General features: G+C 44.8%; 1 protein-coding gene across 7 annotated transcripts in view; it reads left to right on the top strand.

Moving 5' to 3' along the window:
• LOC139531457 (uncharacterized) overlaps positions 1–21,477 on the top strand; it is a 261,709-nt gene that overhangs the window by 218,466 nt on the left and 21,766 nt on the right. For 5 of the 7 annotated variants that reach the window (XM_071327923.1, XM_071327921.1, XM_071327919.1 and 2 more), the window contains exons 4-10: positions 6,797–6,969; positions 7,049–7,109; positions 7,308–7,494; positions 9,834–9,932; positions 13,682–14,355; positions 15,767–16,348; positions 16,504–17,254. In XM_071327923.1, coding sequence (XP_071184024.1) covers positions 6,797–6,969; positions 7,049–7,109; positions 7,308–7,494; positions 9,834–9,932; positions 13,682–14,355; positions 15,767–16,348; positions 16,504–17,254 — 2,527 coding nt within the window. The remainder of the gene's footprint in view (positions 1–6,796; positions 6,970–7,048; positions 7,110–7,307; positions 7,495–9,833; positions 9,933–13,681; positions 14,356–15,766; positions 16,349–16,503; positions 17,255–21,477) is intronic. The other 2 variants (XM_071327924.1, XM_071327925.1) reach the window with 2 other exon arrangements.

Below are 21,477 nucleotides of genomic sequence, written 5' to 3'. Positions count from 1 at the left end.
AAATCTATATGCATATTCTTGCTACCATTTGAAAATAAACACGTTGACGTTTGTGGAAATGTGAAACGAATGTAGGAGAATATAACACATTAGATCTGGTAAAAGACAATACAATGGAAAAAAACATGTTTTAAAAATGTTTTTTATATCATCTTTGAAATGAAAGGCCGTAATGTATTATTCCAGGTTAGGTGCAATTACAATTTTGTGTTTGTGCAAAGTTTTATACTGATCCAATGAACCATTGCATTTCTGTTCAAAATGTTGTATCACGTCTGCCCAAATGTGCCTAATTGGTTTGATACATTTTCATGTTCAAATTGTGCACTCTCCTCAAACAATAGCATGGTATTCTTTCACTGTAATAGCTACTGTAAATTGAACAGTGCAGTTAGATTAACAAGAAGTTAAGCTTTCTGCCCATATCAGATATGTCTATGTTGTTTCTTACAACCTCAGGCTAATCACATTAGCCTACGTTAGGTCAACCATAACGCGGGGGGAAACACCGCGTAGAGGTTTTTAAGAAGGAAAGAAACATTCCACCAACGAACTTTTAACAAGGCACACCTGTTTATTTAAATGCATTCCAGGTGACGACCTCATGAAGCTGGTTGAGAGAATGCCAAGTGTGCAAAGCTGTCGTCAAGGCAAAGTGTGGCTATTTTGAAGAATCTAAAATCTAAAATACATTTTTATTTGTTTAACACTTTTGGTTACTACATGAGTTATTTCATAGTTTTGATGTCTTCACTATTATTCTCGAATGTAGAAAATAGCCAAAATTAAGAAAACCCCTTGAATGAGTCAGTGTTCTAAAACTTTTGACCGGTAGTGTATAACTTACTTAGTGTGTTTTTTTTTTAATTTAAATTTTTTTTTCTTGGAATTTAATATCTTACACTACATGACCAAAAGTATGTGGACACCTGCTCGTCAAACATCTTATGCCAAAATCATGGGCAATAATATGGACAAAACATTTCTGTGCTTCCAACTTTGTGCCAACAGTTTTGGGAAGACCCTTTCCTGTTTCAGCATTACAATGCCCCCGTGCACAAAGCGAGATCATACAGAAATGGTTTGTTGAGATCGGTGTGGAAGAACTTGCCTGGCCTGCACAGAGCCCTGACCTCAACCCCATCGAACACCTCCGTGATGAATTTGTGACGTCGACTGCGAACCAGGTCTAATCGCCCAACATCAGTGCCCGACCACACTAATGCTCTTGTGGCTGAATGGAAGCAAGTCCCTGCAGCAATGTTCCAACATCTAGAGGAAAGCCTTCCCAGAAGAGTGGAGGCTGTTATAGCAGCAATGTTCCATCATCTAGTGGAAAGCCTTCCCAGAAGAGTGGAGGCTGTTATAGCAGCAATGTTCCAACATCTAGAGGAAAGCCTTCCCAGAAGAGTGGAGGCTGTTATAGCAGCAATGTTCCAACATCTAGAGGAAAGCCTTCCCAGAAGAGAGGAGGTTGTTACAGCAGCAGAGGGAGGACCAACTCCATATTAATGCCCACAAACCTTTGGACATGTAGTGTATGTTTAATCCTTTATCATGGTTGATGTCTTGATGGATTTGTCCAAATTTCTGTCCTTGCATTTATGGCAGTGTAGGTTGTCATTATATCCAGGAATTGTGTACAGATCCATGCGACATTGGGCTGTGCATTATCATTAGAGGTTGACCGATTAATCGGAATGGCCGATAATTTTCAAGTTTTCATAACAATCTGTAATCGGCATTTTTGGACACCGATCATGGCCGATTACATTGCACTCAACGAGGAGACTGCATGGCAGGCTGACTACCTGTTATGCGAGTGCAGCAAGGAGCCACGGTAAGATGCTAGCGAGCATTAAACATCTTATAAAAACAATCAATCTTAACAATATTACTAGTTAACTACACATGGTTGATGATATTACTGGTTTATCTAGCTTGTCCTGCGTTGCATATAATCGATGCGGATTCAATTTGTCATTGAATCACAGCCTACTTCGCCAAACGGGTGATTTAACAAGCGCATTCGCGAAAATAGCACTGTCGTTGCACCAATGTATACCTAACCATAAACATCAATGCCTTTCTTAAAATCAATACACAGAAGTAAAAAAATTTTTTAAACCTGCATATTTAGTTAAAAGAAATTCAGGTTAGCAGGCAATATTAAACTAGGGAAATTGTCACTTCTCTTGCGTTCATTGCACGCAGAGTCAGGGTATATGCAGCAGTTTGGGCCGCCTGGCTCGTTGCGAACTAATTTGCCAGAATTTTACGTAATTATTACATGGATTGCACAACCTTCAATGTTAACAGCTATATTTAGACTTATGGATGCCACCCGTTAGATAAAATGCGTAACCGTATTTCACTGAAAGAATAAACGTCTTGTTTTCGAAATGATAGTTTCCGGATTTGACCATATTAATGACCTAAGGCTCGTATTTCTGTGTGTTATTATATTATAATTAAGTCTGTGATTTGATAGAGCAGTCTGACTGAGCGGTGGTAGGCAGCAGGAGGCTCGTAAGCATTCATTCAAACAGCACTTTACTGCATTTTCCAGCAGCTCTTCACAATGCTTCAAGCATTGCGCTGTTTATGACTTCAAGCCTATCAACTCCCGAGATTAGGCTGGCAATACTAAAGTACCTATTAGAACATCCAATAGTCAAAGGTATATGAAATACAAATGGTATAGAGAGAAGTAGTCCTATAATAACTACAACCTAAAACTTCTTACCTGGGAATATTGAAGACTCGTGTTAAAAGGAACCACCAGCTTTCATATGTTCTGAGTAAGGGACTTAAACGTTAGCTTTTTTACATGGCACATATTGCACTTTTACTTTCTTCTCCAACACTTTGTTTTTGCATTATTTAAACCAAATTGAACATGTTTCATAATTTATTTGAGACTAAATAGATTTTATTGATGTATTATATTAAGTAAAAATAAGTTCATTGTTCATTCAGTATTGTTGTAATTGTCATTATTACAAATATATATATATATATATATATATATATATATATATATATATATATATATATATATATATATAAAAATTTGGCCGATTTTATTCGGGATCGGCTTTTTTTGGTCCTCCAATAATCGGTATCGGCGTTGAAAAATCAATCGGTCGACCTCTAATCATGCTGAAACATGAGGTGATGGCGGTAGATGAATGGCACCACAATGGGCCTCAGGATCTCATCATGGTATTTCTGTGCATTCAAATTGCTATTGATAAAATGCAATTGTGTTCATTGTCCAAAGCGTATGCATATACCATAACCCCACCGCCACCATGGGGCACTCCGTTCACAACGTTGACGTCAGCAAACCGCTAGCCCACACAACGCCATACACGCTGTCTGCCATTTGCCCAGTACAGTTAAAGCTGGGATTCATCTGTGAAGAGCACACTTCTCCAGTGGCCATCGAACGTGGGCATTTCCCCACTGAAGTCAGTTACGACGCAGACCTGCAGTCAGGTCAAGACCCTGGTGAGGACGATGAGCACACAGATGAGCTTCCCTGAGACGGTTTCTGACAGTAAATATTCTTTGGTTATGCAAGCACATGGTTTCTTCAGCTGGCCAGGTGTCTCAAGACGGTCCCGCAGGTGAAGAAGCCAGATGAGAAATGAACATTCAATTATCTGGCAACAGCTCTGGTGGACATTCCTGCAGTCAGCATGCCAATTGACTTAAGACATCTGTGGCATTGTGTGACAACTGCACATTTTAGAGTGGCCTTTTATTGTCCCCAGCACACGGTGCACCTGTCTAATGACCATGCTGTTTAATCAGCTTCTTGATATGCCACACCTGTCAGGTGGATGGATTATCTTGGTAAAGGAGAAAAGCTCACTAACAGATGGCAAAACATTTGTGCGCAAAATTTGAGAGAAAAAAGCTTTGTGTGCATATGGAACATTTCTGGGATCTTTTATTTCAGCTCATGAAACATGTGACCAACACTTTACATGCAGTGGTGTAAAGTACTTAAGTAAAAATACTTGAAAGTACTACTTAAGTAGTTTTTTGGGGTGTCTGTATTTTACTATTTATATATTTTTGCTATTTTTACTTTTACTTCACTACATTCCTAAGGATAATTATGTACTTTTTTCTACATACATTTTCCCTGAGACCCAAAAGTACTTGTGACATTTTGACAGGAAAATGGTCCAATTCACACACTTATCAAGAGAACATCCCTGGTCATCCCTACTGCCTCTGATCTGGAGGACTCACTAAACAGAGAACATCCCTGGTCATCCCTACTGCCTCTGATCTGGAGGACTCACTAAACAGAGAACATCCCTGGTCATCCCTACTGCCTCTGATCTGGAGGACTCACTAAACAGAGAACATCCCTGGTCATCCCTACTGCCTCTGATCTGGAGGACTCACTAAACAGAGAACATCCCTGGTCATCCCTACTGCCTCTGATCTGGAGGACTCACTAAACAGAGAACATCCCTGGTCATCCCTACTGCCTCTGATCTGGAGGACTCACTAAACAGAGAACATCCCTGGTCGTCCCTACTGCCTCTGATCTGGAGGACTCGCTAAATACATGCCTCCTTTTGTAAATAATGTCTGAGTGTTGTAGTGTACCCTTGGCTATCCGTCAATAAAGAAATTGAAGATTGTGCCATCTGGTTTGCTTAATGTTTGGAATTATATTTTTACTTTTGATACTTTAGTATATTTTAGCAGTTCCATTTACTTTTGATTCTTAAGTATATTTAAAACCAAATACTTGTATGTTACTGGGTGGCTTGAGTCATTTTCTATTAAGGTATCTTTACTTTTACTCTAGTATGACTGAGTACTTTTTCCACCACTGTTTACATGTTACGTTTATATTTGTTCCGTATTACTGAAAGTCACCTTACCTTGATACCTAAATTGATAATGTCATTAATGTGGTTCTTCAATAATTATGCATAATACTTATTGGATACACGTTTGGTGATTTATTTTTTCACATCTGATCCAGGAAGGTATTTTGAACGACAGTGAAGTGATGAACAGCTGTGGTGACAGTACATGCGATGCAATAGCCAACGTGCTGGAAAAGAGGTGTTGACGAGGAATGTCCAGAATATAATATTTTGGTGTCTCATTCGTTACGCCGGTGAAGACTGTTGTGCCTGGACCCATGTTGGATCTAATATCCCAGTTGACCATATGTCGTCTGCTTGATTTACAGTAGAGTCTCATTAGATTTAAGAGAAAGCATCAAGGTAATGAGTTCTTGTTTTTGTGCCTCGGATTGGACACTGAGTCTACTGTGTGCAATTGTGTAGGATAGACTATTGCGCAACTCCCAGCTGATCAAATGGTTACCCGGACTATTTGCATTGTTTTACACTGCTGCTACTCGCTGTTTTATTTTCTATTATCTATGCATAGTCACTCTACCTACATGTACATATTACCTCGACTAGCCTGTACCCCCGCACATTGACTCGGTACCGGTACCCCCTGTATATATCCTCCACATTGACTCAGTACCGGTACCCCCTGTATATAGCCTCGTTATTGTTATTTTATTGTTGCTTCTTTTTTTAAACTTTAGTTTACTTAGTAAATATTTTCTTAACTCTGTCTTAACTGCATTGTTGGTTAAGGGCTTGTAAATAAGCATTTCACAGTAAGAGTTTTACTACACCTGTTGTATTCAGCGTTTCACTGTGAGGTCTACTACACCTGTTGTATTCAGCGTTTCACTGTGAGGTCTTGTTGTATTCGGATCATGTGACAAATACAATTTGATTTGTTTTTCTGTCAAACCATTTAGTAATGTTTATCCCAATGCCACACATTTATTTATAGAAAGACAAAATTGGGATCATTAACGTTAGCTGTTTTTCCCCCACAAAATTCAAATCACAGTTATCACAATTAGTTATCACCAAAACTACCTCCTAATAGAGCCCCATCAGAAAACAAAACATTTAACAAATACCTGCTGTAACAGTAGGAGACATGCATCTTTCAAATTATTTGCCACAGATATAAAGAGCTCCACACATCATCAACTTGGAAAAATGGCAGAGAAAGGCAAGCGACAGCAGGAAAGTCCTGTCTGGCAAATGGCAATACTTTGAGAAGTGAAATGCAAACTTTGAAGTGTAATTTGAGGTACAGTAATGGTAGTACAGATGCAATGTGTTGTGAAATCAGAAAATGTATTTTAATGTTTTTAAAATTCTATAAACTGCCTTAATTTTGCTGGACCCCAGGAAGAGTAGCTGCTGCCTTGGCAGGAACTAATGGGGATCCATAATAAATACAAATGAAGTGGGATGAACCTGCTGCAGAAGTTTTCCTAAACCTGCTAGGAAAAGTCCATTTTGACTTGACAAAACCCGGGGGACTGAAGTAAGAGTCATTGTCCAACACATAGAACTTAATTGCCCCCTAGCAGTCATACTCAATAGGGCTGGAAAACCGACAAAAAATTATGTTTTAAACGTTAACAAATGTTTTCCATTTGTCACATCCTTAGTTCTATGATGGCAAACATCAGACTTCTCTTTCACTGTGGTTGTTAGAATAGGCTACTGTACTGATATAACACCCTGAAAACAACACTGTTTGCTGTGGTGGCGTTTGGTGGCATTCTGGTTGGTCAGAGTAGAGCAATGTTTTATTTTAACTATTCAAATAGAGAAATGATTTAAAATGCCCATCCCTATGACCCGTCATCTGTCATGTATGTTACCTTGTCTTTGGACACCCAATAACTAATGTGACTTAATATGTCCTGCAGATTCTCCCTCTGATGTTGGGGAAGAGCTTCCCCCTCTGTCTCCCCCTCCGACCTTCGCCACTGTAGAGAAGGAGAACAAGACCGCCAATGCTGTAGAGCAGGTGGAGAAGACTGGTAACCCTGTAGAGAAGGTGGAGAGAGAACCATCATCAGTTCCAGAGACTGGTGAAGCGGTAAAACACCTCGTACTATTCTGCAATGGAATTAAATGAAATGTCAGAATGCACACTTATGATCTGTTGTTGACACCAGGTGCCCCAAGGAGAAGAGATGCACAAGGAGGGGACCGCAGAGAGCACTTTGCTGGATACTGGTAGGTGATGACTGTTAATAACTGATAGCTAGTGACTGAAATGGCTTGTTACTGTGGCAGTATCTCTGGGCATATGTTAATGCCTCACCAGCCCACCTCTGTATGACATCAGCAAGTTATCTGTAGAAATCATCATCTGTAGAAATGTCTTGTCTTGATTGTCGACCCTTTTCCCTGTGTTTTCCTTGGCTGAGGTAGAGAGCCCATTTAAAAAGCACGCTCCCATCAAGACCTCCAGCCCCATAAAGCGGCAGGAGAGGGATGAGGACAAGGACAGAACAGCCTCTCCATTGCTCTTGATCTGTGATGATGATGATGACCACGGCCCTGTAAAGCAGCCTATCACTGCCCTGACACCACAGTGCAACGGACAGGCAGCAGATGGGTAAGATGCATCCCAACTCGATACTGATATGGAACGCTTGACAAGGAGTTTGTTGTTTTTAGTCTTGTTGTAGACGTGTTATATTGATTCAAATAGGAGGAAAGTTTGGTTCGTCTACGCTTCGCTGATGTTCCTTCTATTCCCCCCCTGGTGTTCCCTCTTCTTCTATCCCCCCCTGGTGTTCCCCCTTCTATACCCCCCTGGTGTTCCCTCTTCTTCTATACCCCCCTGGTGTTCCCCCTTCTTCTATACCCCCCTGGTGTTCCCCCTTCTTCTATACCCCCCTGGTGTTCCCTCTTCTTCTATACCCCCCTGGTGTTCCCTCTTCTTCTATACCCCCCCTGGTGTTCCCTCTTCTTCTATACCCCCCCTGGTGTTCCCTCTTCTTCTATAACCCCCTGGTGTTCCCTCTTCTTCGATAACCCCCTGGTGTTCCCCCTTCTATAACCCCCTGGTGTTCCCCCTTCTTCTATACCCCCCTGGTGTTCCCCCTTCTTCTATACCCCCCTGGTGTTCCCCCTTCTTCTATACCCCCCTGGTGTTCCCCCTTCTTCTATACCCCCCTGGTGTTCCCCCTTCTTCTATACCCCCCTGGTGTTCCCCCTTCTTCTATACCCCCCTGGTGTTCCCCCTTCTTCTATACCCCCCTGGTGTTCCCCCTTCTTCTATAACCCCCTGGTGTTCCCCCTTCTTCTATAACCCCCTGGTGTTCCCCCTTCTTCTATAACCCCCTGGTGTTCCCCCTTCTATACCCCCCTGGTGTTCCCCCTTCTATACCCCCCTGGTGTTCCCCCTTCTATACCCCCCTGGTGTTCCCCCTTCTATACCCCCCTGGTGTTCCCTCTTCTTCTATACCCCCCTGGTGTTCCCTCTTCTTCTATACCCCCCTGGTGTTCCCTCTTCTTCTATACCCCCCTGGTGTTCCCTCTTCTTCTATACCCCCCTGGTGTTCCCTCTTCTTCTATACCCCCCTGGTGTTCCCCCTTCTATACCCCCCCGGTGTTCCCTCTTCTTCTATACCCCCCCGGTGTTCCCTCTTCTTCTATACCCCCCCGGTGTTCCCCCTTCTTCTATACCCCCCCGGTGTTCCCCCTTCTTCTATAACCCCCCGGTGTTCCCTCTTCTTCTATACCCCCCCGGTGTTCCCTCTTCTTCTATACCCCCCCGGTGTTCCCTCTTCTTCTATATCCCCCCCGGTGTTCCCTCTTCTTCTATAACCCCCCGGTGTTCCCTCTTCTTCTATAACCCCCCGGTGTTCCCTCTTCTTCTATAACCCCCCGGTGTTCCCCCTTCTTCTATAACCCCCCGGTGTTCCCCCTTCTTCTATAACCCCCCGGTGTTCCCCCTTCTATACCCCCCCGGTGTTCCCTCTTCTTCTATACCCCCCCGGTGTTCCCTCTTCTTCTATAACCCCCCCGGTGTTCCCTCTTCTTCTATAACCCCCCCGGTGTTCCCTCTTCTTCTATAACCCCCCCGGTGTTCCCTCTTCTATAACCCCCCGGTGTTCCCTCTTCTATAACCCCCCGGTGTTCCCTCTTCTTCTATAACCCCCCGGTGTTCCCTCTTCTTCTATAACCCCCCGGTGTTCCCCCTTCTATACCCCCCCGGTGTTCCCTCTTCTATACCCCCCCGGTGTTCCCTCTTCTTCTATACCCCCCCGGTGTTCCCTCTTCTTCTATAACCCCCCCGGTGTTCCCTCTTCTTCTATAACCCCCCGGTGTTCCCTCTTCTTCTATATCCCCCCCGGTGTTCCCTCTTCTTCTATAACCCCCCGGTGTTCCCTCTTCTTCTATAACCCCCCGGTGTTCCCTCTTCTTCTATAACCCCCCGGTGTTCCCCCTTCTTCTATAACCCCCCGGTGTTCCCCCTTCTTCTATAACCCCCCGGTGTTCCCCCTTCTATACCCCCCCGGTGTTCCCCCTTCTATACCCCCCCGGTGTTCCCTCTTCTTCTATACCCCCCCGGTGTTCCCTCTTCTTCTATAACCCCCCCGGTGTTCCCTCTTCTTCTATAACCCCCCCGGTGTTCCCTCTTCTTCTATAACCCCCCGGTGTTCCCTCTTCTTCTATAACCCCCCGGTGTTCCCCCTTCTATACCCCCCCGGTGTTCCCCCTTCTATACCCCCCCGGTGTTCCCCCTTCTATACCCCCCCGGTGTTCCCCCTTCTATACCCCCCCGGTGTTCCCTCTTCTTCTATACCCCCCCGGTGTTCCCTCTTCTTCTATAACCCCCCCGGTGTTCCCTCTTCTTCTATAACCCCCCGGTGTTCCCTCTTCTTCTATAACCCCCCGGTGTTCCCTCTTCTTCTATATCTCCCTGATGTTTTTCCTCTTCTCCAGGGGATATGATGCAGTGCTGGACTCTCCTCCCTGTCGGTTTTCTCTCAGCAAACAAAAGACGCCAGTTCACAGTATGCCGAAGAAGGAAGAGACACCTTGGTCAGTCTACTGGACTGGTTCAGTATGGAGGCTCTGTAGACTGATCTTAATCCCATATCCTGGCTTTGTTGGGCCATTTTGTCTCTACCTATTATAGTTCATAATAATCAGATCAGTGCTAACACAGGACAGGAGACCTTGGTTGGGGTATGGCTGGGTTGGGGTACGGCTGGGTTGGGGGTACGGCTGGGTTGGGGGTACGGCTGGGTTGGGGGTACGGCTGGGTTGGGGGTACGGCTGGGTTGGGGTACGGCTGGGTTGGGGTGCGGCTGGGTTGGGGTGCGGCTGGGTTGGGGGTGCGGCTGGGTTGGGGGTACGGCTGGGTTGGGGTGCGGCTGGGTTGGGGTGCGGCTGGGTTGGGGTGCGGCTGGGTTGGGGGTGCGGCTGGGTTGGGGGTGCGGCTGGGTTGGGGTGCGGCTGGGTTGGGGTGCGGCTGGGTTGGGGTGCGGCTGGGTTGGGGTGGGTTGATGGTTTAGAGCAGACCTTTGTGTTTTATCTGTGTAGTCCAAGGAAGGTGTTCTAGAATCTGTCTTATTCTGTTCTAGTTGTGTGAACATTTAAATGTTAAACATTGAAATGAAATTGGGATGGTGAATGTAAATGTTTACAAAACTATTACTAACAGGTCCTGATCATCATAAAGGGAAAATAAACAGATGAACATACCCAACGCAACAATGTTGTTATGTTAGGAGGAGATATATATATCTTTACAATTTATATGCCACAGTTATATAACGCTCCGCATGTCATCTTCGTTAAGTTGGGAAAATGGCAGAGAAAGGCAAGCGACAGCAGGAAAGTCCTGTCTGGCAAATGGCAATACTTTGAGAAGTGAAATGCAGACTTTGAGAAGTGTAATTGAGTTACTGTAATGGTAGTACAGATGCAATGGTGAACCATCTGAAAGGGACGCACCGTGAGACACGAACCGTTGCTGGCGGCAGGCCCCCAACAACAGACATTAGACCGCTTCACACTAAACAAGTGTGATATGGGAGTGAGAAGCACAGCGCTGATTCCAGAAATGACTGCAATTGATATGCAGCCATTGTCAATGGTAGAGGACGTTGTCTTCAATACCCTCATGGCATATCAACAACCAGACTACAAGATGCCATGATGGCCTTAGTGGAGAAATTGGACAATAATTACTCTGCAAGTTCAAAGTGCAAGCTCGCAAACTATTTTTCTCATGAATCATTGCTAGGTAGTGTGTTTTTGTCTCATAATATGAAATGACAGGAGACTACCAGTAGCCTACTGTATCTAGGACTGTGGTAGATTGAACTTCATTGTACCCGAGTGGTCATACACAGTAGGACTATATTCTGTATTGTGAATTCATGTGGAATTGTATCACTTTTTCTTCTTTTTTTAACAAACTGGACAAAATGGCAGTTTAAATGTTAAGATAATTTTCAATTTGTCACATCCCTATTGTGTTCATTTTCCAGGAAGTTGACTCTGTCCTTGTGCAGCATAGAGACAGAGCCAGAAGAGCCTCCCCAAACAAGCCCGTATCCAGCAGTAGAACCCAAAGAACAACCAGCACCAGGGAAGAAGAGTCTGGCCCAACCTTCAGAGAAGAAGAGTCTGGCCCAACCACCAGAGAAGAAGAGTCTGGCCCAACCACCAGAGAAGAAGAGTCTGGCCCAACCACCAGAGAAGAAGAGTCTGGCCCAACCACCAGAGAAGAAGAGTCTGGCCCAACCACCAGAGAAGAAGAGTCTGGCCCAACCACCAGAGAAGAAGAGTCTGGCCCAACCACCAGAGAAGAAGAGTCTGGCCCAACCACCAGAGAAGAAGAGTCTGGCCCAACCACCAGAGAAGAAGAGTCTGGCCCAACCACCAGAGAAGAAGAGTCTGGCCCAGCCACCAGAGAAGAAGAGTCTGGCCCAGCCACCAGAGAAGAAGAGTCTGGCCCAGCCACCAGAGAAGAAGAGTCTGGCCCAGCCACCAGAGAAGAAGAGTCTGGCCCAGCCACCAGAGAAGGAGAGTCTGTTATTACGGGGCTATCACTCAGTCAAGAGTGCGCATGCGCAGGAAGTCTAGTGGTTGTTGGACCTTGCCTTGAGGGTAATGGCTACCTTGTAGTGTGTTCATATAGTAGAGTAAACTTTGTTAAACTGGAACCTTGTCGTTGTGTCATTTCGAGTTAACATTTGGCATCATTAAAGTGAAGACTGTTTATCAAATCAATTCTTTGTAATTATTATTACGTGATTAATCTAATCATGTAAATGTAATTAACTAGGAAGTCGGGGCACCAAGGAAAATCTTCAGATTACAAAGTTGTAATTTTCCTAATATAACTCTTCAGATATTTTAATATCTGATCAATTAGTCTTCTAATTAATGAATTATTCTTTACCTCACGTTAGTCTCATTCCAAACGTCATAAATTGTTTCTGCACGAACCCAGTCTTAATCAATCGTCATAATAATTTATTTACTAACTAAATAATCACAGAAATGCATAAACAAACAGTAGCTATGGTTACAAGGAAATGATAGGGGAGGTTCCCTAGTGGGCTAAGCCGATATGACGGCTTGGTGGACAAAGGGAAGTGGGTGTGGACTGAAAAAGGCGGGAAAGACATAAGGAGTCACTACACAGTTGATAATTATATTAATTGAAATGATAATGCTTTGCACATGAACGCTCACTCATTTGGGAATAATTTCAATCAATATATATATTTTCGCCCAGTGTGTCGTCGTGATCTCTGTTGGAATCGTCAGTCCTTCTGTTGGAGATTTCATCCGAGTGTCTCTCTCTGCTTTCGTGGTTAGAATGGATACTTCAGAGTACCATTCAGAAATGTTCTCATAGAATAGATGTTTCGGTGGTTGTCGGTTTTCGCATCCCAGGTTGACATAATTTCTAGCTGCAGACTAGTAATTAGTATCTAAGATTTGCTCTTACTCTGTCGGGATCGATAGTCTCAGAGTTGAACCATTTCCCGCCGTGTAGCCAATGCTCCACGTGGTATGGTTAGGAATTCAACAACCATTACAACCTTTGCTTATACTGAGGTTTTTGTGGTCTTAACCCAACCTGTGCCCCCTCAGTGTCCATCGAGGTACGCGTGGTCTGAAGAGGATTTCCTCAGGAGGGGGTTTTATTCTTAACAGTAGAAAAGGGCTGTTCCATTACGCCATACAATTATTTCACATTAAAGGTTTAACATCATATTACGTAATTTCACAAATAGTTTCATCTTTACTCATTCATTTTATACAAGAATTAGATGCAAACCCCATAATTGAGAAATGTACATATTCAGAGATATAGCCTTGTGTGTTTCCTGTCCTCTGAGGTCACCAAATGAAACACACTCATCATACCTGTCCCTTAAGTGTCTATGGGCCATTCCCACCTTCTCACAAGTTCAGCCCTAGGAAAGGGTTAATGCTGTGTTTCTGTTCAGCCCTAGGAAAGGGTTAATGCTGTGTTTCTGTTCAGCCCTAGGAAAGGGTTAATGCTGTGTTTCTGTTCAGCCCTAGGAAAGGGTTAATGCTGTGTTTCTGTTCAGCCCTAGGAAAGGGTTAATGCTGTGTTTCTGTTCAGCCCTAGGAAAGGGTTAATGCTGTGTTTCTGTTCAGCCCTAGGAAAGGGTTAATGCTGTGTTTCTGTTCAGCCCTAGGAAAGGGTTAATGCTGTGTTTCTGTTCAGCCCTAGGAAAGGGTTAATGCTGTGTTTCTGTTCAGCCCTAGGAAAGGGCTAATGCTGTGTTTCTGTTCAGCCCTAGGAAAGCCCTGGCGTCTCCAGTGAGAGAAGCTCCTCTCACCGATCTGGAGGATGACTTCCTGATCCTGGAGGACGATGGTCCTTCCTGCTTCTCCCTTCGCTGGAAGACTGACCCCAACAGGGCCACACCTCGACCGCAGCAGAAGGACCAATCATACAGCAGTAACGACGCCTCAGCTGACACACTCACCAAGGCCAGCCAATCAGAGAAGGATACAGCCAAGCTGAGATCAGAAGGGACAGCTGACGTGAAAACTAAAGAGAAGAATGCTACTGGAGGCTCCTCCCTCATACCTGTCCTCACCAAGTCTCTAGCCAGGAAGAAGAGGGACTCTAGTCCCCAGGGTGATGGGCCTGTCGAGGCAGACCACATAGAACAAGACCAGAAGAAGAAAGTCAACAACCCGTTATCTGAACCAACGACAGCAGGTGACCTGGAACCAGGAGGAGGGGCCAAGCCTAAACCCAGCCAATCAAAATCCCGCACCAAAACAGAAAAGAAAGTTCCCAGAATCTCTAAATTCCAAGGTTACAAGGTGAACCCCAAGACGAGCCGAGGACGAGGCCGGCAGTCTGGGAAGACGATGAGACTGTCAGCTGGAGCTGGGCAGGAGCCCGTCGTCATGGAGGAGGAGTGTGAAGCTGCTGCAGACCAGGATGTTTCACCAGGTAAGATCCCCTGACAGCTGATATCACACATCACAATGGTTTCTTTGACTATAATGTTCATCACAAGTGCAAGTTGTATCATGCCGTTTGTAGGTATAAAAATACAGTTGAAGTCGGAAGTTTACATACACTTAGGTTGGAGACATTAAAACTTGTTTTTCAACCACTCCACAAATTTCTTGTTAACAGGCTATGGTTTTGGCAAGTCGGTTAAGACATCTACTTTGTGCGTGACACAAGTAATTTTTCCAACAATTGTTTAGACATATTATTTCACTTATAATTCACTGTATCACAATTCCAGGGGGTCAGAAGTTTACATACACTAAGTTGACTGTGCCTTTAAACAGCTTGGAAAATTCCAGATAATTATGTCATGGCTTTAGAAGCTTCTGATAGGCTAATTGACATCATTTGAGTCAATTGGAGGTGTATTTGTTGATGTATTTCATGGCCAGACTACGGTTTGCAACTGCACATGGGGACAAAGATTGTACTTTTTGAAGAAATGTCCTCTGGTCTGATGAAACAAATATAGAACTGTTTGGCCTTAATGACCATCGTTATGTTTGGTGGAAAAAGGGGGATGCTTGCAAGCCGAAGAACACCATCCCAACCGTGAAGCACGGGGGTGGCAGCATCATGTTGTGGGGGTGCTTTGCTGCAGGAGGTACTGGTGCACTTCACAAAATAGATGGCATCATGAGGCTGGAAAATTAGGTGGATATATTGAAGCAACATCTCAAGACATCAGTCAGGAAGTTAAAGCTCTGTCCATTTGGAAGACCCATTTCCGACCATGACCCCAAGCATACTTCCAAAGTTGTTGCAAAATGGCTTAAGGACAACAAAGTCAAGGTATTGGAGTGGCCATCACAAAGCCCTGACCTCAATCCTATAGACAATTCTGGGGGAAAAAATGAAAAGGCGTATGCTAGCAAGGCCTACAAACCTGACTCAGTTAAACCAGCTCTGTCAGGAGGAATGGGCCAAAATTCACCCAACTTGTGGAAGGCTACCCAAAACATTTGACCCAAGTTAAACAATTTAAAGGCAATGCTACCAAATACTAATTGTGTGTATGCAAACTTCTGACCTACTGGGAATGTGATGAAATAAATAAATGCTGAAATAAATGATTCTCTACTATTATTTTGACATTTCACATTCTTAAAATAAAGTGGTGATTCTAACTGGCCTAAAACAGGGAATTTTTACTAGGATTAAATGTCAGGAATTGTGAAACTGAGTTAGATTTTTTTTGGCTACGGTGTATGTAAACTTCTGACTTTGACTATGTTTTGCTCTCAACAATTAAAACAACAAAATAAAAACATTCACCAAAAAAGCTATGGAAAAATGTAGTGCACATAAAAATCTAGGCTAGATGTAATGTTGTCTTTCTCCACAGTTCTACAGTTGGCACCGTCAGGACAGAGACGAGTCAAGGTTCCAGCCAATCGTAAAGCCAAGGAGGTTGGCCCCTCCCCTACAGGTGAGGCTGACTCCTCCCAGGCCGGCCAGCTAACCCAGTTAGCAGGGAAGAGGAAGAGGATCAAGCCTGGTCCTTGGTGGCTCAACAGCCCTGTCAACACACAGGTCACAGAGACAGACGACACACACACAGCCAACAAGTCCAAACACAATAAACAGAAAACTAAACCAGCAAGATATTCCCCTGTGGAGTCAGGGCAAGAGGAGGGGACATCCAGACCCTTGTTTAATCAGAACGCAAAGAAGAAACCCTGGTCCAATCAGACCACAGAGAATAAACCCTGGTCCAATCAGACTGCAGAGCATAAAGCAGAGAAGCCCAAGAGGGTCAGACCTAAGAAGCAGAAGACGACCAGTAGAGAGGAGCCAGCGAGGCCTGAAGGTCAGAGAGAAGAGGAGGAGGATGAGGCCTCTACGGCAGAGCAGCAGGAGGAGCAACAGGAGATGGGGGGGCTCAGTCCCATGCCCAGCCCTCTCAGACAGCATACACTCACCCCAAGTAAGGCTTTATACTAACACCATTCATTTCCTTCAAGTGGATATAGCTCACTCATAAATCAAACTTAGTCAAATACAAAAGATGTACTCTGTCATCTCAAATAGCTGTTATTTAAATATGTGGTGATTTTGTGTTCTGCTTGTGTCTCTTCTCAGGTGAAAAGGTGTTTGACTGGATCTATACCCGCTCTCCCAAGTGTAAACCCCAGAGTGACATTACCCCCCACTCTGCTACCGTTACCCCCAGCAGGAGTGATGCCTTCCCCACTACCGTTACCCCCAGCAGGCAGTGGCATCAGGCCAGGGAGGCTCCAGAGAAACGCAGGAGGAGGAAAGCTCCATGGAACTCGTGTGTCCCCAACAACCCCCCAGAGAACGCTGACAGCACCTCTTCAGTCCCTCAACAACCTCAGCCTTACCACAAGAAACCTTCACCCCCTCAACCGCAGTCTAACCCAAAAACATGCAAGGTGGCGAGAAGTAAGTTCCTGGGACCGTCTCAGAATGGCAACACAGCCTCCTCAACTCGACTTGGAGTTCATACCCCCCTGAAGAGGAAGGACCTCTACACTCCCAAGACGGTCAAGCGCTCTCTGGCCACCTTTGGTGCCATCTTCTCCTCGGGCAGAGGAGCGCTCCCGGGGGCCACGGTCAGAAGCAGCACGTGTCAGACTTCGGGGAGGAAAACGCTATTCCCTAGATCGCCTGAGGAGCAGTCAGCCCAGAGTCCCAGCATCGGCTCTGGTCCAGCTAATGACCCCTCCCAGGACCCAGCCAGTGACAGGAGCTCCAGCCCTCTGGATCTGAGTGCCAGTACTGTCTGCATAGAGCCTGTTGGACAGCTGGGGAAAAAGAAGACCATAGGCCGAGACTTCTCCCAAAGCAACAACCGACTCTCAGACAACACGTAAGTACACCCCAAATACTGTTACTTCTGACTGCTGCTTCTCAACACGTTGCTTCTGACTGTTGCTTCTCAACACGTTGCTTCTGACTGTTGCTTCTCAACACGTTGCTTCTGACTGTTGCTTCTCAACACGTTGCTTCTGACTGTTGCTTCTCAACACGTTGCTTCTGACTGTTGCTTCTCAACACGTTGCTTCTGACTGTTGCTTCTGACTGTTGCTTCTCAACACGTTGCTTCTGAGTGTTGCTTCTCAGCACGTTACTTCTGACTGCTGCTTCTCAGCACGTTACTTCTGACTGTTGCTTCTCAACACGTTACTTCTGACTGTTGCTTCTCAACACGTTACTTCTGACTGTTGCTTCTCAACACGTTACTTCTGACTGTTGCTTCTGACTGTTGCTTCTGACTGTTGCTTCTGACTGTTGCTTCTGACTGTTGCTTCTGACTGTTGCTTCTGACTGCTGCTTCTCAACACGTTACTTCTGACTGCTGCTTCTCAACACGTTACTTCTGACTGCTGCTTCTCAACACGTTACTTCTGACTGTTGCTTCTCAGCACGTTACTTCTGACTGTTGCTTCTCAGCACGTTACTTCTGACTGTTGCTTCTCAGCACGTTACTTCTGACTGTTGCTTCTCAGCACGTTACTTCTGACTGTTGCTTCTCAGCACGTTACTTCTGACTGTTGCTTCTCAGCACGTTACTTCTGACTGTTGCTTCTCAGCACGTTGCTTCTGACTGTTGCTTCTGACTGTTGCTTCTGACTGTTGCTTCTGACTGTTGCTTCTGACTGTTGCTTCTCAACACGTTGCTTCTGACTGTTGCTTCTCAACACGTTGCTTCTGACTGTTGCTTCTCAACACGTTGCTTCTGACTGTTGCTTCTCAACACGTTGCTTCTGACTGTTGCTTCTCAGCACGTTGCTTCTGACTGTTGCTTCTCAGCACGTTGCTTCTGACTGTTGCTTCTCAGCACGTTGCTTCTGACTGTTGCTTCTCAGCACGTTGCTTCTGACTGTTGCTTCTGACTGTTGCTTCTGACTGTTGCTTCTGACTGTTGCTTCTGACTGTTGCTTCTCGACATGTTGCTTCTGACTGTTGCTTCTCAACACGTTGCTTCTGACTGTTGCTTCTCAACACGTTGCTTCTGACTGTTGCTTCTCAACACGTTGCTTCTGACTGTTGCTTCTCAACACGTTGCTTCTGACTGTTGCTTCTCAGCACGTTGCTTCTGACTGTTGCTTCTCAGCACGTTGCTTCTGACTGTTGCTTCTCAGCACGTTGCTTCTGACTGTTGCTTCTCAGCACGTTGCTTCTGACTGTTGCTTCTGACTGTTGCTTCTGACTGTTGCTTCTGACTGTTGCTTCTGACTGTTGCTTCTGACTGTTGCTTCTGACTGTTGCTTCTGACTGTTGCTTCTCAGCACGTTGCTTCTGACTGTTGCTTCTGACTGTTGCTTCTGACTGTTGCTTCTGACTGTTGCTTCTGACTGTTGCTTCTCAGCACGTTGCTTCTCAGCACGTTGCTTCTCAGCACGTTGCTTCTCAGCACGTTGCTTCTCAGCACGTTGCTTCTCAGCACGTTGCCTCAGCACGTTGCTTCTCAGCACGTTGCTTCTGACTTGCTTCTCAGCACGTTACTTCTGACTGTTGCTTTTCAACCCTTTTACTTCTGACTGTTGCTTTTCAACCCTTTTACTTCTGACTGTTGCTTTTCAACCCTTTTACTTCTGACTGTTGCTTTTCAACCCTTACTTCTGACTGTTGCTTTTCAACCCTTTTACTTCTGACTGTTGCTTTTCAACCCTTTTACTTCTGACTGTTGCTTTTCAACCCTTTTACTTCTGACTGTTGCTTTTCAACCCTTTTACTTCTGACTGTTGCTTTTCAACCCTTTTACTTCTGACTGTTGCTTTTCAACCCTTTTACTTCTGACTGTTGCTTTTCAACCCTTTTACGTCTGACTGTTGCTTTTCAACCCTTTTACGTCTGACTGTTGCTTTTCAACCCTTTTACGTCTGACTGTTGCTTTTCAACCCTTTTACGTCTGACTGTTGCTTTTCAACCCTTTTACGTCTGACTGTTGCTTTTCAACCCTTTTACGTCTGACTGTTGCTTTTCAACCCTTTTACGTCTGACTGTTGCTTTTCAACCCTTTTACTTCTGACTGTTGCTGTTCAACCCTTTTACTTCTGACTGTTGCTGTTCAACCCTTTTACTTCTGACTGTTGCTGTTCAACCCTTTTACTTCTGACTGTTGCTGTTCAACCCTTTTACTTCTGACTGTTGCTGTTCAACCCTTTTACTTCTGACTGTTGCTGTTCAACCCTTTTACTTCTGACTGTTGCTTTTCAACCCTTTTGCTTCTGACTGTTGCTTTTCAACCCTTTTGCTTCTGACTGTTGCTTCTCAGCACGTTGCTTCTCAGCACGTTGCTTCTCAGCACGTTGCTTCTCAGCACGTTGCTTCTCAGCACGTTGCTTCTCAGCACGTTGCTTCTCAGCACGTTGCTTCTCAGCACGTTGCTTCTGACTGTTGCTTCAACACGTTGCTTCAACACGTTGCTTCTCAGCACGTTGCTTCTCAGCACGTTGCTTCTCAGCACGTTGCTTCTGACTTGCTTCTCAGCACGTTACTTCTGACTGTTGCTTTTCAACCCTTTTACTTCTGACTGTTGCTTTTCAACCCTTTTACTTCTGACTGTTGCTTTTCAACCCTTTTACTTCTGACTGTTGCTTTTCAACCCTTTTACTTCTGACTGTTGCTTTTCAACCCTTTTACTTCTGACTGTTGCTTTTCAACCCTTTTACTTCTGACTGTTGCTTTTCAACCCTTTTACTTCTGACTGTTGCTTTTCAACCCTTTTACTTCTGACTGTTGCTTTTCAACCCTTTTACTTCTGACTGTTGCTTTTCAACCCTTTTACTTCTGACTGTTGCTTTTCAACCCTTTTACTTCTGACTGTTGCTTTTCAACCCTTTTACTTCTGACTGTTGCTTTTCAACCCTTTTACTTCTGACTGTTGCTTTTCAACCCTTTTACTTCTGACTGTTGCTTTTCAACCCTTTTACTTCTGACTGTTGCTTTTCAACCCTTTTACTTCTGACTGTTGCTTTTCAACCCTTTTACTTCTGACTGTTGCTTTTCAACCCTTTTACTTCTGACTGTTGCTTTTCAACCCTTTTACTTCTGACTGTTGCTTTTCAACCCTTTTACTTCTGACTGTTGCTGTTCAACCCTTTTACTTCTGACTGTTGCTGTTCAACCCTTTTACTTCTGACTGTTGCTGTTCAACCCTTTTACTTCTGACTGTTGCTGTTCAACCCTTTTACTTCTGACTGTTGCTGTTCAACCCTTTTACTTCTGACTGTTGCTGTTCAACCCTTTTACTTCTGACTGTTGCTGTTCAACCCTTTTACTTCTGACTGTTGCTGTTCAACCCTTTTACTTCTGACTGTTGCTTTTCAACCCTTTTACTTCTGACTGTTGCTTTTCAACCCTTTTACTTCTGACTGTTGCTTTTCAACCCTTTTACTTCTGACTGTTGCTTTTCAACCCTTTTACTTCTGACGGTTGCTTTTCAACCCTTTTACTTCTGACGGTTGCTTCTGACTGTTGCTTCTGACTGTTGCTTCTCAACACGTTGCTTCTGACTGCCGCTTCTCAACACGTTGCTTCTGACTGCCGCTTCTCAACACGTTGCTTCTGACTGCCGCTTCTCAACACGTTGCTTCTGACTGCCGCTTCTCAACACGTTGCTTCTGACTGCCGCTTCTGACTGCTGCTTCTGACTGCTGCTTCTGACTGCCGCTTCTGACTGCCGCTTCTGACTGCCGCTTCTGACTGCCGCTTCTGACTGCTGCTTATGACTGCTGCTTCTGACTGTTGCTTCTCAACACGTTGCTTCTGAGTGTTGCTTCTCAGCACGTTGCTTCTGACTGCTGCTTCTCAACACGTTACTTCTGACTGTTGCTACTCAGCACGTTACTTCTGACTGTTGCTTCTCAGCACGTTACTTCTGACTGTTGCTTCTCAGCACGTTACTTCTGACTGTTGCTTCTCAGCACGTTACTTCTGACTGTTGCTTCTCAGCACGTTACTTCTGACTGTTGCTTCTGACTGTTGCTTCTGACTGTTGCTTCTGACTGTTGCTTCTGACTGTTGCTTCTGACTGTTGCTTCTGACTGTTGCTTCTGACTGTTGCTTCTCAACACGTTACTTCTG

The sequence above is a fragment of the Salvelinus alpinus genome, chromosome 10 (genome assembly GCF_045679555.1).
Source record: "Salvelinus alpinus chromosome 10, SLU_Salpinus.1, whole genome shotgun sequence".
Classification (NCBI taxonomy): Eukaryota; Metazoa; Chordata; class Actinopteri; order Salmoniformes; family Salmonidae; genus Salvelinus; species Salvelinus alpinus.
This window is presented reverse-complemented; position numbering and strand designations above follow the sequence as displayed.